Source organism: Trichomycterus rosablanca, chromosome 20 (genome assembly GCF_030014385.1).
Source record: "Trichomycterus rosablanca isolate fTriRos1 chromosome 20, fTriRos1.hap1, whole genome shotgun sequence".
Lineage (NCBI taxonomy): Eukaryota > Metazoa > Chordata > Actinopteri > Siluriformes > Trichomycteridae > Trichomycterus > Trichomycterus rosablanca.
This window is the reverse complement of record NC_086007.1, coordinates 24339283-24356198: the sequence shown is the minus strand read 5'-3', so window position 1 is coordinate 24356198 and position 16916 is coordinate 24339283. Positions and strand designations below refer to the sequence as shown.

General features: G+C 40.6%; 1 protein-coding gene across 1 annotated transcript in view; it reads right to left on the bottom strand.

The window, feature by feature from the left end:
• The window catches only part of ncam1b (neural cell adhesion molecule 1b), a 99735-nt gene that overhangs the window by 59436 nt on the left and 23383 nt on the right, over positions 1-16916 (bottom strand). The window contains exons 2-4 of the mRNA XM_063016979.1: positions 4326-4400; positions 2557-2766; positions 1714-1857 (exon numbers count right to left, since the gene is read on the bottom strand). Coding sequence (XP_062873049.1) covers positions 1714-1857; positions 2557-2766; positions 4326-4400 — 429 coding nt within the window. The remainder of the gene's footprint in view (positions 1-1713; positions 1858-2556; positions 2767-4325; positions 4401-16916) is intronic.

Below are 16916 nucleotides of genomic sequence, written 5' to 3'. Positions count from 1 at the left end.
TTTTAACAAGAGAATCTGAGAAAGCAGAGGGAGAGATATATTGAAGATTCCTGAAGGATATTTTACGTTTAGCTCTAGTGATGGGCCTAGTGACCTCAATGTCCATGATGATTGTCAAATGATCAGAGACAGTAAGGTCATGGCTGGACGGCTGATGAACTAGGACACCAGTAGAGCAGACAAGGTCAAGAGTATGACCTTTTTTATGAGTTGGAAAATGTATATGTTGTGTGAAATTAAAACACTGTAACAATTCCAAAAATTCCCTGGCAAATTTACAGTTGTTGTCATCAATATGGATGTTAAAATCACCCATAAGCAGTACAGAGGATGAGAGGGCACTAAGCTGGGTTAAAAAATCTGAAAAATCAGAGAGAAAGGAAGCGTTTGGCTTTGGCGGACGATAAACTACAGCAGTGACCAGAGGAGTAGGCCCTGACAACTTGAAAGCCAGGTGTTCAAAAGAAAGAGCAGCAGGAAAAGACAAAGTGGTTATTTTAATATCATCCCTATAGACTGCAGCAACACCACCACCTCGCCCTTCCATACGAGGTTCATCAATATACGAGTATCCCATTGGCGTGGTCTGATTTAACGTAAAATAATCCAAGGGTTTATGCCAAGTTTCAGTGAGACAGAAAAAGTCTAGTTCACTGTCAGATATAAATTCACTGAGTACAGTACTTTTTGTGTTGAGTGAACGAACATTAAGCAATGCCATTTTCAAGTGGTATTGTTGTGTAGTTGGCTGTGAGGAACGAGGAAGAGAACGGAGATTTGCTAAGTCCACTCCGCGTTTCCCATCCCACTCCGTGGACAGCGTTGTCATGGAGACTACACCGCTACTGGTGTGCAAGGCAGCAGCGCTCTGATGACGTGTTTGCGGAGCGACAGTGCGCACGGCTGACCAGAAGGATGGAATAGCGTTACCGTTTCGAAGATAAACAAGCTTTCTCCGGGAGCCCCTGTGAATATAACGAGGCCGGCGAAGGAGTCCAAGCTGTTTGATGACTGAAATACACGATGGAGTAGTGCAGTTGTTGAACTTCCTCAGCTGGTCAACGGAATAGTTCAACATCGTGCCGATCCCAGGAAAACTCATCCACCGTTCACCACCGGCCGCAGACGCGATGTACAGTAGAAAGAACAAAAAGTATCAAAAGCACAAATAAAAGTATCAAAAGTAACATAAAAGAAATAGATCCACAAGGTGTGTAAAAAGATGAAAACGAAAAACGATAAAAATACAATAAAATACGGTAAAATACGGTAAAATACGGTAACGGTAGCGGCAGCCAAATGCGCCAGCGTCCACCATCACCATGGCAACATCTTCAACTAGTCCAGTACCTTAACCTCTAGGCTACAACTACCCTTTAATTGATGTTCCAGTTCATTCCAGAGCTGTTGAGTGGGACTGAGGTCAGGACTCTCTCCTATATCTGTCTTTATAGAAATGGGCCATCCCTAAACTGTTGCTACAAAGTTGGAAGCACTTAATTTCCTTTATATAATTGATTTATTAAAACTATTAGGAATTCAAATATTAGAAGGGGTGTCCCAATACTTTTGTCCATACAGTGTAACAGAATGAACGAGGAGCAAAGCTGGTTTCCATGCTGACCAGTAAAGAGCAGAAGAAACTGACCCTGACATTCAACCTGACCAGTGCAATCATTACACAGTCTGTACTACAGTAGAAACAGGTCTTACCGTCTTTATCGAAATCGATTTTAGTTTTTTTGTGTTTCCAGATGACGGTGGGTGGTGGAGAGCTAACCACGTCACAGACGATGATGGCCGTGTCCCCCTCCGAAAACTCTTGAGGTGATGGAGCGTTTGGAAAGCTGATCTTTTCTGCATGGAAAGAAATAAACATGATTCATGTCAATAAATTACAACTAGAATAATAACATCTGTTCCTACAATTGGGGAATGTTGCACTAATTTATCACATTTTAATATGAATGGTAAAAGTTAGGGACCCGAAAAATTAATTATTCTTAACCAATAGCTGCAATTTGTCCTAGTGGTGAAAGAATTAAAACCATATTAGATTTTATTTAAGTGTCTTTAAAATCACCACCTTTTGCTTGGATTTCTCTCAGACAGCTTCAGTTTTCGATCACCTCCACTGTTTTTCTGACACTTCTGGAATTCTGAGCTCCGACTGGTTTATTTATTTTTACTTAATTAGTTGGAACTTAGGTGGAGCAGCGGTAAAACATGCCAGCCTGTAACTCTGGGGTTCAAATCTCAGAGGTGCATATCTACACAAATATGATTGGCTGTGTCAGGAGGGGGGGTGGTTGAACACACAAGCTACTGGTACGTGCACTTGTCACTTGTCAGTGCAGGTCCCATGCCAGAATAAAATCTGGTGTAAAAACTGTACCAATTCAGGTATGCAGACCAGAATGATCCACTGTGGCGTTCCTTAAATTCAGGAGCAGGTGGAAAAAAATGCAGTAAAATATTACTTAGGTTTGTCCAAACGTTGGTACTGATCGTGTGTGGGTGTGTGTATACGTGCGAAAAAAAAACAGCTGGACATACGGTATATTTTGACATTGACCGTGGCCTCAGCTTGCTGCCCTTTGTTGGAAGCGATGCACTTGTACGTGCCGGCGTTCTCCACACTTGCACTGTAGATCGTCAGCGTGGAGGACGTCTCATCATTCCGGATCACCGTGATGTCCTGCCGATTCGACTCTATCTTCTCTCCAGTGGGTGAGAACCAGTCCATTTCCTTCACTCCCCCGGCCACTAAATAGTTAACCAGCATCATCATCATCATCAAGCTCTGAAAAAGCTCTGATTTCACATTTTCACTACATTTTCTGTCATTTTACCCTGAGGTGGCTCTGATGGAAACCTGTTTACCCACCTGAGGTTGAAGCCTGCAGGTCAAGACTGCCGTGCCAACAATGCAGCTCCTGCTAGATGTGACGGAAACCTGGCGTGTTTGCACTAAAAATGTCCAGAACTCACTACGGACCTTATTAAAGACTGGACTGTAAAATGAAAGACTCCAATTGCCTCAAGTTTAAATGAATTTTGTGTATTTATGGTTTGTGTAAATTATATTTATTTAAATTATTCTCCAGGCCATTCAAGGAGGATGGAGGTCCCTGTTGAGTCTGGTTCCTCTCAAGGTTTCTTCCTGTAATTTTAGGAAGAGGTTTTGGTCTGTCGGTCCTGGATTCTATAAAGTCGCGTTGAGACAATGTCTGTTGTAAAAAGCACTATACAAATAAATTCGACTGGACTTGACTTGACAAAGCAGCCCAGGCATCAACAGCGAAACAGCATGACGTTGGAACTGAACACCGAGACAACATGCCAACATCTCACACTTCTCACACCTTACATTAATTATGCTACCTGATGAGCCCTGATGAATGTCATTCTTTTAAAACAAATGCCATGAGTACATCCATGAAGCAGATGAGTCTCTAAGTGGAGTAAATTAGGCTCGGATGAAAGAATATTCCAGTGGAATTGATTGGCATTAATGCTGGGCTGTAATCAGAACACCTGCCTGCGAGCGGCGACTGAATCACTGGTTACGAGCACGAGGGCCGAATCACTGAACCAGAATACGTGAGATCCGGTAATGGCTCAGCGAAGGGAGCGATTATTAAAGCTGCCGCTCTGTATAACGAAACCCGAAACTGAGAGAGCTGGGAAACCGTCCGGGAGAGAATCTGTAGGATGAATTTTCATGGGTGATTTTTCAGCTGTTAGCTTCAAGTTGACATAAAGGTTAGAAAGGCTGTTTTCTTAAAACCACAGTTACCCCCTTTCCACCCATGCAGATCCGGGTCTGTTCCGGTTCGCGAACTTTATTTTAAACTGGTTCTGCCTGTTTCCCCCCCCAAAAAAGGGCTTCCAGACAGCGAACTAGCGTTCTAATCTGCCACCACAGAATACTTGGTTTTTCAGTGCGAACCGTGACGTCATCTGTGGGTGTGTCAGGGTGTAGAGGTTTGAGAAGCTGCAAAACCGCGTTCGCGCTGCACTTTTATTTTTTAAAGTTTACCTGATTAAATCCAGTTTGCCGCTGATATTCGCTGATATTTTCAAAGTGATAAACTGTGTGATATGACGTAGTAAAAGTGACCCGGACAGTATAAACGCTTAACGTGAAAAATAAAACGTAACGTGGCTTGTTGTACTAAAACAATGACTGATACATTTGGGCAGTACAGAGCACTTATGACCAGTAATAACGAAGACAAATTAAGTGTCATCTACCAATAGTACATACGGGCCAAACAAGATGAGCATTAAAGGGTTAAATACAGAATAAACTGCTTGTGTACCTTCACACAAAAAGAACTTGGACTCTCCGACGCTGATTTCACCTTGTGCAGGCGTGATGCTCACTTGCAGAGAGGCTAAAAAAAAAGAAAGAAAAGAACAGACATTAAATATACTGTCCCAATTATAAACATCAAGTGTTTTAGTGTCAAAATAATCTGAAATACACGATGAGCTTTCAACTTTGTAGGAACCGTTTTGAAAAGAAACGTTAGGCAACCCACCTAATAATAAATGTTGACTTATAAGGCAGATTATTTTGATGCACTACTTAGCGATTATAACAATTTATTTACATTTAAAAGTACTCTGTTGGTTGCTCCACATTTGTCTGCCATATGTGTCATTACTTGTGAGAAAAGTTGTGCCGCACTGAATGCTGGGATTGCCTTCACCGCTAAGGAAGCATCAGACGCTCCGTCGTTATTCACTCAGATTATCACTTAAAATTAAGGCACCTTAGTAGGCAGCATTTTAAGGCATCTAAGAATTTAGACATGCCTCCTTCTCAGGAGTGTAGGATGATGTAAAATGTGTCTATGTAGAGAGATCACTAAGTTTTCGGACAGACCCTCTGTCATCCAGGAAAACAGGCACAAAGGAATAAATACAATATAGGGCCAAAAGTATGTGGACACCACCATCACTAACTTTGAGTTTAGTTTTTACAGTCACATTCACTGCTAACAGTTGTATAAAAACTATTACATAAAATAATAATAAAATATCTTTCCATATTTGTGGTAACAGTTTAGGGAAGGCCCTTTCCTGATCCAGTATGACTGCACCCCTGTGCACAAAGTGAGGTGCATAAATACGTGATTTGACAAATTTCAGCGGCTTGCACAGAACTCTGACCTCAACCCCGCCTCTAGTCCACATTAGTGCCTGACCTCACAGTGTCTCTTTTGACCAAACAGGCACAAATTCCCACAGCATTCGTTCCAAAATCTTCTGGAAACGTTTCTAGAAGAATGGAGGCTTTTAATAGCAGCATAAGCTACTATTTTGTTGAAATGTATAATACATACTTCATAATACAGCACTGGAATAATAACCTGATGGGGCAAGCGGGTAGGGTTGTTTTCCCGTCGCTAAAAATTTGACTGGCCAAAAAAAAAAAAAAAACGGTTCTTGAGTGACAGGAACACCGCAGAGAGAACCAGAGCAAGCAACAGCCAGAACCGTCCAACAATTCAATCTCAGCAGAACATAATCCAATCCGTCCTGGTTTAAACGTGATTGGACAGGGCAACGTTTTCCATTTTTATGTTCCACCCAGCGAGACATTTAAAAAAGAAAACATTGATCCGTGCTCAGGTGGGTGTTTGTTCGAAAAATTTAATAAAGAATTTGAAAGCAAACCGGAGCCGAACGTAATTAAATCAGTTGTTCCGTCAATAGCCCTGCTAATGTGTTGTTTTTGTAGAAGGAGCATTAATTGCTTCTTGACACCACAGTTATTAGTGAGGCACATAATGTGTGTGTGTGTGTGTGTGTGTGTGTGTGTGTGTGTTTCAAATAAATGTGTACAGGCCTTTAGAAAAACATTTCTGTATCAAAATGTCGTTAAAAATGTATTAATTATCCCTCTCAGCCTCCTTCTTTATTAAAAGATCCACATTTCAGTGCATAATGGACATGCAAATGAAAGACTGATGCCTAATCAGACTCCTTAATGCTGTACAACACTAAACTGGACATGCTTGTCTGGAACTAAAACCGTTGACGTGGGTTTCGTGCAGCTATAAGTGGTTTGGGACACAGCATCGGTCACTGTTCGATGGGCTGCTTGACAGAATAACAGCTACCCGACTTGAAAGCCTCATTAGAAGCGAACATCCTCATAATTAATGTGCTTCTAAACAATAAACAGGAAATAAATATATAACATGATTTAAATAAACAGAGAGAGGATTCAATATACACTATATGAACTAAAGTATTGGGACACACCTTCTAATTACTGAATTACTGAATTACTGCCACAACAAATCCTAACTGTTTAAATAAATCAATTATATAAGGGAAATTATATGCTTCCAACTTTGCAGCAACAGTTTAGGGAAGGCTCTTTTATGATCCTGTGCACAAAGCAAGCTCTATAAAGACATGAAGAAAAGCTCAGCTTAAAGAAACTCCAGTGTCCAGCACAGAGCCCTGACCCCAGCCCCACTCAACAGCTCTGGAATGAACCGGAACATCAACTGAGGCTTTCTTGACCAAGCCATATACATACTCTTTTGACCAAATGGGCACAAATTCCCACAGACTTCAAAGTATTGTGAGAAGCCTTCTCAGAAGTTAGAGGTCACTATTTTAATAGCTGTTTTTAAATGCTTTTGGCCATACAGTGCAAATACCTGCTTCAAATTTACAGGCAAAGTGTCTTTTTCTTTAAGGTCAGTTTCTATTAAAGTACTTAGTAAAAAGGCAGGTCTGTAATCGTCTATTAAAGACGGCGAGAGACTCGTCTGTTCGAACAGATGAGAAGTTCATTCCACCTCCTGGGTGCTAGGTGAGCTTAAAGAGCCTTGATGAGTGGTGGATCATGACAGACTAGACTGGTACAGAACTGGGTTTGATGAGTTCTCTATGGTAGATTGGCGCTGGTCCATTTTTGGCTTGTAGGAAAACATCATTCATTTAAGCTGAACTAAACATTTTAACCAGGGCATCAATACATTTGCCCATCATGTCCACGTCTGTATGTAGCTTCTGACCAGCCGACAGCACTGCTGGGGATTCGAACCATCAATCCCAGCAGCAGTGGATTAGTGTAATTTACTGCCATGCCCCCCACAAGAAGCATTCAGTGACTATATTAAAAACACACACATATGTGAAGGTTAAATGAAACTTACTAAATATTATTAAAAAAGAATTAATATATATATATATATATACATACATAAAAATGCTACTTGAAGTCTCCATCAATACAATTTTTTCCTGCCAGTTGCAGGACTTTGGTATCACATCTTTACCCCATCCAGCAGCGGATTCTTACAGATGTTCTGAGCATGTATGGAAGACGGTATTCACCACATTCAGCCTTTCCTCCCTCAGACAGGGCTAGTGTGTGTATTGAGCGCTGACCACCGACCACCGGGCTGGTGTAATAGACTTCTGTGTCCGCTATGTCATATTTTAATTACAAATAACAAATAAATACAAATAATTCAAGCCTACAATTGTTATTTTATGCAAGTAAATAGAAAAAAAAGCATTTTTATAAAAGAATTAATGTTATTTTAGCTGCTGCGGGTGCGATTATTAGTCACTGGCTTTGGTCACATGACGTATCTGTTTAGCGCTTGATTTGTCAGGTTCTGTTTCCTATCCAATCCAGCACGATGTGTAAAAGCCTGCTGCGCAGTTCAGTCCTGACGCTTTATTTTTCATCACGCCGCTGTCGGCATGCAAAATGAGTTACGTTTACGCTAACCGAGAAATGAATGATTAGGAAACAGCAGCTCGTAAATCAAATAGCACTTCCGGTTAATGACTGTTTGTGTGGGGGGGGCTGAGAAATGTTTGTCGTCTCTCTGGAGGAGTTTATTGCTGTCAGAACAAATTTGCCTGTCAGGAATTGAGAGGTGAATTAAATACGGCACAGACTGTGAGATCGGCAGCTAGCTAAACATGACCTCAGTTTAAACTGCATCAAATTTCATCAAACTCTAAAAATGTTACTTATATCAGTCACCAAACTGTATTAAATCAGCTTGGAAAGCCTTGTGAGTTTGACGTACTTATAAGAACAAAACTGGCAATAATAAAAATGATAATAATATTTTAATCTTTATTCATATTCCACTTGTTTGGCTGATGTTTTAGTTTTTATTCATTTTAGCTCTTTTTTTCACCCAAATTTCTCATATCCAAGTGGAACCTTGCTCCTGCTCCTGACTGAGAAGAGCCGTAGACTGTCGCGCACCCCCTCTGACACGTGCCCTGCCACAAACCGCTTCTTTTCACCTGCCAGTATCGCACACTGAGAGCCACCACTGCCACCCACGACTGACCAACCACCCTTGTGCAGGCTTCGAATGGCCAGCAGAGACTGTAACTCCAACTGAGTTACAGAGACTGTAACTGTAAAAATTCCAACTTTGTGCTAACAGTTTAGGGAAGGCTTGTTTCCTGTTTGCTGTGGCCTGCATAGAGCTCTGCCCTCAACCCCATTGAAAACTTTGGGATGAATTGGAACGTCGTGCAAATTTGACCCAAAGGGCACAGACACAGTACAAAATTTATCTGCATTCCAGGTAACCTCAAGTGGAGTCCCAAGCTTTAAACAGGAAGCAATTTACTTTGAAAACAGGTAGGAAATAACCGCCCACGCTTCACCCTGATAATGTTAGACGTTACTTGTCTTAGGGAATCTTTTAACGGAAGAAAATGAAGCCATGTCGACAGGAAACACCAGCGTACCTGCTTAAGTGCCATTAATGCACAATAAACAGCAGTGGTTGCCAGACAATTATTATAGGCCTAGAAAATACGTCTGGCCTCGAGTTCTGTTAATTGCTTTTGGACATGGCCAGGTCTCAACTGGGAATCGAGCTATTAAAGCTAAGGTACGACTTACAGACGCGAGTTCTGGCCTCAAAGCAAAATGAAAAGCCCAGACCCAGTCAAAACGAAAACTGTTTTCTGAATCAACAGTCCAGATCAACAACCCACGTTTTGATATTTATTCAATGTATTTCTGGTGTGTGCTCAGGTGCCGCTGAGATCCGGGTTTGAATTAGGGATGCCCAAAACCCTGTGACGTATCGGCACCCTGTCCAATGTCTTCCCGCCTTGCGGCCAGTGTTTTTCAGTGGAACCGTAGCTGCTGCGAAAAAAACTTATGAGCCAATATGTGTAGTTTTAAAAATGACATTTTGCAAGAGCCAGCCTGACCCTGAACAGATCACACGGAGAACAGGAGGGTCTGAGTATTCCGCTGACCCGAGGCTGTGTGCTGGCACACTTTGCTAAAAACGTCTTCTAAAAAAAATCAGGGGCGTACTGACAAAATAATATCCATTCTAAATATCCATCCCAACCCAGCTGATTCAGTATTCAGAACAGATGAAAGCGAGCGAGTTACTGAACCACAATAAACTACACGGCTATTTTCTGTGCTTCAGTGGACGATGGATTTTGATTGTAGAGCCGGGTACTTATGCCTAGAGCTGAACATCTGGAGAACGAGCGGGACGAAAACTACACGACATAATTACTGTACTCACAGTATTTTCTGATAAACATAAAGCAAGCAGATGGACCTACAGAACGTTTCAGTACTGGCCAATATGGTATTAGTTCACGTACAGTTCTTTAGGAGGAGCGCTGCTCTTAGGTTTAAAGAGACTCCAGAAAGCAGAATTACATAACAATAATAAATATATTATATATAAAATTAAATACAATACAATAACAATATGAAATATATTATATATAATATAAAATACAATACAATAACAATAATAAATATATTATATATAATATAAAATACAATACAATAACAATATAAAATATATTATACATAATACAAAATACAATACAATAACAATATGAAATATATTATATATAAAATAAAATACAATACAATAACAATAATAAATATATTATATATAATATAAAATACAATACAATAACAATATAAAATATATTATACATAATACAAAATACAATACAATAACAATATGAAATATATTATATATAAAATAAAATACAATACAATAACAATAATAAATATATTATATATAATATAAAATACAATACAATAACAATATAAAGGGTCTGATCTTAAACCTAGTGAGCTGCCTTGCTGCCTACTGCCTACCTGATCAGCTGCCTCAATAGAGAGGATTCTAATAAGACATCAACTCATAAGGCAGATTATTTAGACACATCACAGAGATTACATTGATTACGTCACCTCAGTTTTAGCTTACTAAGCTAACACAGTTAGCCTCAGGCCATTCAAACCAATGGGATGAGGTGGCACAACCCGCTATCATGCCAGCTAACGCCTCCCTCTGTGTACCGTAAACGGTTAAACCTGAATTTACAAGTAAATGACACTTGTATAATTACACCTTTATACAAATTAAACATCAATAAGAATTTATTTACATTTGAAAAGAACTCTGTTGGTTGCTCCGCATTCGTCCCCCATATTTGTCATTTTTTTGGGAGAACAATTGTGCCGCACTGAATGCTGGGATTGACTTCACCGCTAAGGAAGCATTGAACGCTGCCTCATTATTCAGTCAGATTAATGCTTAGAATTAAGGTGCCTCAGTAGGCAGCATTTTAAGGTATCTAAGAATTTAGACATGCCTTCTTCTCAGAAAAGTGATGTGATGCAAAATGCTCGGTTGTCAGACAGACCATATATATATATATATATATTCCATCCTTCTATATACCTGCATCGACCATTTAAAATTACAATTAGAATCTTTATTTATTTGCCGCCGACTGTCCCAGAACCCTGGATGTCTATCCAAATTCCTTCCAGCACATTCCAGTCGACCCTTCCTGAGCTCTCTGTTAATGGGTGGTGGCACTGTGGAGCCCAGCCATAAAATCCTTGGTTGTAATTATATCAGCAATAATTTAGGATTAATTAATTACAATTTTAATGCCATGAGCTCCCGGAGGAAACCCACACAGACACAGGGAGAACATGCAAACTCCACACAGACCGGACGCGCACCGCTTCACCTGGGAATCGATCCCAGGACCTTCTTGCTGTGAGACGACAGTGCTACCCACCGAGTCACCGTACAAGTCAAAGCTAGTGAATTCTCTCACTTACTTTCTTAATCGCTTATCCAATTAGGGTCGCGCGGGGGGGGGGGGGGGGGGGGGGGTGCTGCTGGAGCCTATCCCAGCTTTTCAATGGGCGCAAGGCACACAGTAACACCCTGGACGGGGTACCAGTCCATCGCAAGGCAGGCACACACACACACACACATTCATTCACCTATAGGGCAAGTTAGTGTCTCCAATTAACCTGACTGCACGTCTTTGGACTGTGGGAGGAAACCGGAGCTCCCGGAGGAAACCCACGTAGACACGGGGAGAACATGCAAACTCCACACAGAAAGGACCCGGATCGCTCCACCTGGGAATCGAACCCAAGACCTTCTTGCTGTGAGACGACAGAGCTACCCACCGAGTCACCGTACAATTCAAAGCTAGTGAATTATTTTATCATTTTCTAAAAGTTCCACGTCCAAAAAATCAATTTATTTACCTTCTAAACAGCAAAAAGTGCAACATTTCTTCTCACCACTCCCAAACAAAAACAAGCACAGGTCAAACACATTTGGAATTTCACATTTAGGTCCTAATCGGACAGTTTTAACTTCTAGATTTATTCAGTATCTGTTAAACTTAACACCTCACAGGTCCGATAACTTGCCCAATTAGACCTCTGTTCTCCTTGATGACGAGATGTTCTTCACGCCGCTGTACCGTCCTCTGAATGCGAAGGCTCGCTCCAAACCCCATCCGCTGCGTTCCCGCCACGACGGCCCTGTTGCTTGGCAACGTGAAATTGAGTGGTGCGCTCGGCATTGTGTGCAGTGTATGTTAATGCTGGAGATGACGTGTCTGGTACTCCCCCGGCGAGGGGTGAAAGGTCTCGGTGCTTCAGAAACACTGAATGTAGGGCGAGTTTGGCGGGCGGCCCTGTCAGCTGTGTTCTGTTCTGCAGTTTTTTAGGCTTTTGTTTAGTGGCACTTTTTAAAGTAACAGGATTCCTTTTCTGCTGCCTGTGGGTGAGCAGTACGTGCTAGCATGCTGCAGACAGAGACTGGAATATCTGAAAAAGTTTTCTTTATCCTCTTTAAGATGTTTATTTTAACTGTTTCTATTTTGGATATGCTCAATTCCCCTGTGCACTCTCACAAACTGTTTGCCGCTGACCTTTTCAAAGCGCCTCCAATGAGACGAACTGTTTAATATAAAGCGACTCAGGCTGTATAAACTACGCTTAACGTGAACAAACCTTAACGTTTCTTATTGTATTAAAACAACGAGCGAGGAATTTCATCAGTGGAGAGAACTTATGAGCAGAGAGGTTTAGTGTTTCTGTGTCATTCTTTTAATACATTAAGTCCTATTTAGTGTTTTTTATACGATAACCGTTTTAGACTCTCTCAGAAAAGCTGATTCTCACAATTTCTCAGAACCTCGAGCTGTAACACAAGTTTAAAAGTGAAACAGGGAGAAAAATCCAGATAAACACAGATACACGTGGAGCTTTCAGAGTGGATGTGACGGTTATTCCACACAAATGCAGATTTGTCTCATATTTACACTTTGATGATGTTTTATTGCACTTCTGAACAAAGCAGCAATATGCTCTTAGGCTTCATTCCACCGGCGCAATCAGAAAACCAGACTCCTCTCTTCCAAACAGTACTAGTCTGTGTCACAGCAACACCACAACCAGCCTACTCTTCCTCAGACACGTCCAACTGCTTCTATTAACTTCCCTGTCAACCAGCCTCCCTGTGGCACCAATGGAAAACTCAAGACTGGTATGGTAGGCTAGCGCAGTAGACTGCTCGGCAACCCAAACAACTACTGATTTTTAGGGATTTTTCCACTTCACTCCCAATTTAGTCATTTCCAACTCATCATTGTAGCTCCATATATATACACAAATATATTTATAATAAATATATAAAATATAAAAAAAAAATATATATCATATATTTTTTAATATTTTTAAAATATTTGTTATTACATTTTCTTATATATATATATATATATATATATTAAATTATAAACATAAAATATACAAAATAATATACAATAAATATTAATTATTTAATAATTATTATTTTTATTAACAATTATTAATAATAATAAAAATTATTATATTTTTAAACAAGTATTTTTGTAAAATAATAAACTATATGATTAGGTATGACAAAAAAGATTAATTTATAGAAAATATAGATATAGAGTATTTACATTGTAATATAGATATATACACAGAACAGCGTAACTGATATATATATATATTAGGGCTGTCAAACGATTAAAAATTTTAATCGCGATTAATCTCAGAATTTCATATAGTTAATCGCGATTAATCGCATTAAATAAAATCTGTGTAAATGTTATAGAAAACAAGGTTTTTTAAGTGAAATGTGAAAAGTGGACCTTTCTACACGAAGTGAGTGTGTTTTGACCCTTTTGGGGCTTCCATAGTTCATGGACTAGCGTGCTCGACTCCGGTATTCAGTGCCGTAACAGATTAAGTTAATAAAGTGTTTTGCTCCCGACAACTTGTGAATATAGCGTGTATTTATTTCTTTATTATGCAAGTGCATCCCTACGACGCTCAGTTATATTATTTTAACAAACCGCAAATGAACAACGGTGGCAAGTCCGACATTAAAACGTTTGTTCTACCAGTCAAGTCTCAACATGAACTAGAATTTGCGTTAACGGCACTATTTTTTTTAATCGCGTTAAATTGAGATTGCGTTAATGCGTTATTATCGCGTTAACTTCGACAGCCCTAATATATATATATATAAATATTGCACAAATTGTATTGATTTTATATACAGAATGCAAAGTGATCTGTGCATTTAATAGCAGCTTGGGGACGACGGGGTACCAGACAGGGTTGGTTTGCTGAGAGTTAAATTACTGAGATGTGACCCACCGTCTGTTCATTTTAATGCTGCTAAAAAAGTTTATCTCTGACTGAATCAGAATAAATGCACCTATTTTTTCACAATAATAACAGCGTGCTATCATGCTGGCAGGTTTAATAGTACCACGAAGCTTATAATTAAGTACACGTATATAAGTGCTCTTCCTGTTATTATATTAGGGCTGTTATTACTGAGGTTTGAACTGTTTATTTGAGACGTTAATTAAAAAGACAGCACCAAGGCGCTACGTTTGATTAAACCGCAATAGCGACAGCGCCTGTCCTCCTCCAGCTCCGAATCCTGAACCAGTCCTGAGGTTTATTTATTTATTATTATTTTGGTCTTGGATGTGTAAGACACCCGTCATGATGCAGCTCCAGGTTCTGTCTGAGCTCTGGGTGTTTTTAATCTGAACTGTACCAGCACTGGTGCCACAGTATACAGGATATAATGAGCTGCTTATCAGTAGGATGTTGTGCATATTGTCAGCTTTCAAAACTCCCAAAAAAGTAAAGCGTTCTGCTGAGCAAAGCTTTTATCCGAGCTCGTGTGCTCGCTGCATAAACACTGAGTTTGAAATCTTTGTATCTTTCAGTATAATAGCTCGCGACAATTCTGCTCTTTTATTTATGGATTTTCTTCCTTTAGCTCCCAATTTAGTGCAGAGAATTTGTCTTCTGCAGCTCATTCAGACCCCTTCTGATTCATTCACACTTCAGTGGCCTTACACGAGTGAGGCCAGTTTAACGCATGGAGAGTAACGCACCGACCACCGCATTCCTCTACTTCTGAACAGGCGCCTCTGGCTACTAACCAGGGCCCTTACACAGTGTCAAAGACCCCACCCTCTTAGTCCAGTCTTTTCCCAAGAAGCAGACTGGAAGCTAATCGTGCCTGGGAGCTCAGAATCTTGGCGTTGGTGTGCTAGCGGATTATCCCACTGTGGCACCTTGGCGCCCCGCATGATCTTATAAAAAACAGGATTTGACGGACCAGTCGACCTTCTTCTATTGATGCCAAGTCCAGTTCCAATGCCTGCGTACCCACTGTAGGTGCTTTCAATGGTGGACAGAAGTTAGCATGGCCTGTATCTAGGCAGCCACATACACAGAAGGGTTCAATATGCTGTTTGGGACATATTCACCTCATCACCAGTATTAAAATGTACTGCTATTTGAGCCCTAGTAGCCCTTCTGCCGGTCTACACCAGACCCCATAGCCTTAACGTCCTCTGGAATCAATGAGTCTTGACCGCCCCCCAACCTGTCAGCGGTTTTTATGAAGGTAAAAGTGAACAGTAGTAAAATAATGTAGAGATTCTCCACTTTTATTAGTGGAGTAAATAAACCAGTATAAAATTACCCAGGCGAATGGAGCGGCGGTGTACTGGGACCAAAGTGTGTGGTTAAGCTGGCAGCGGTTGTTAACTCGGGCTTGCATTTGCTTGCAGCTCATGTGGCGCAAACCACAGCGATGGGTCCTGCTGCCCGTTACCATGACAACCTCCCTCCTATCCCCGTCTCTCCCTCACAACTCGTAAAAAGCGCATGTGAAAAGGAAACGACGCCAAAGAGCTGGAGGAACCGAACGAGCCGCCGTGGACCAGAGCGGAAAGTACAGACAGAGCCTACAGTGTAGAACCTGCAGACATGCTCAATTACACCTAATGAATTCCAGTCAGCATGAATATTCCAGCACATTCATCCTCATGAAGCTCCACCGCCTTTTATGACAAGAAAAGAATCAATAGTGAAATTACAGTTTCACTAATCATGATCATTCTGCCAGTGCAGGAGAACAAGGACTTAAATTCAGACGTTTACTCACACATGAAAAGAACTTTAACACTGTATGGTCAAATGTATGCGGACACCTTCCAGCATGAAGCTACATAAAGACGTCGGGTCTGTCTGAAAACCCAGTCAGCTGCCTTGCTGCTTACTGCCTACCTGGGCAGCTGCCTTAGTAGAGATGATTCTAGATGATTGAACTCATAAGGCAGGTTATTTAGACACACTACTTACGTCACCTCAGTTTTAGCTTACTAAGCTTACACACCAATGGGCTGAGGTGACACAACTTGCTAGCATGGCGGCTAACATGTGCCTCTATGTACCAAAAAATTTTAAACTATCACCGACTAGCCCCAATGACACTTGTGCACCTTTATACAAATTAAAACTCTGATAACTGATAATTTATTTACATTTGAAAAGAACTCCGCTGGTTGCTCTGCATTTGTCCACCACATTTGTCATTTTTTGTGAGAGAAATTCACCGCTAAGGAAGCATCAAACGCTCCCTCATTATTCAGTCAGATTATCGCTTAGAAACAAGGCACCTTATTAAACAGCATTTTAAAGTATCTAAGAATTTAGACATGCCTTCTTCCCGAGAGTGCACTTATGATTAGTGCTGGGGCAGTGGTCGGCATTGAGCTGGAATCTCTGGTGACTGTGGTTGAAAGAAGGACCCTTAGCAAACTTCACTCCATTATGGACAATGTGAACCACCCCCTGCACACTGTTATTATAAAACAGAGGAGTATGTTCAGTGACAGACTGCCGTCACTGAGCTGCTCCATGGACAGATTAAAAAGGTCCTTTGTCCCCAGAGCCATTAGGCTCTATAACTCCAGCATTCGAGGACAGCGGGTGATCGCTAAGGACTGAAGGCCTTACATGTAGCCATGTATGTATGTGTAAATACATGTATATATACTGTATGTGTACTTAAGTATATTCATACACATGCATATGTATGTTGATGTATATACAGTGTATCACAAAAGTGAGTACACCCCTCACATTTCTGCAAATATTTTATTATATCTTTTCATGGGACAACACTATAGAAATAAAACTTGGATATAACTTAGAGTAGTCAGTGTACAACTTGTATAGCAGT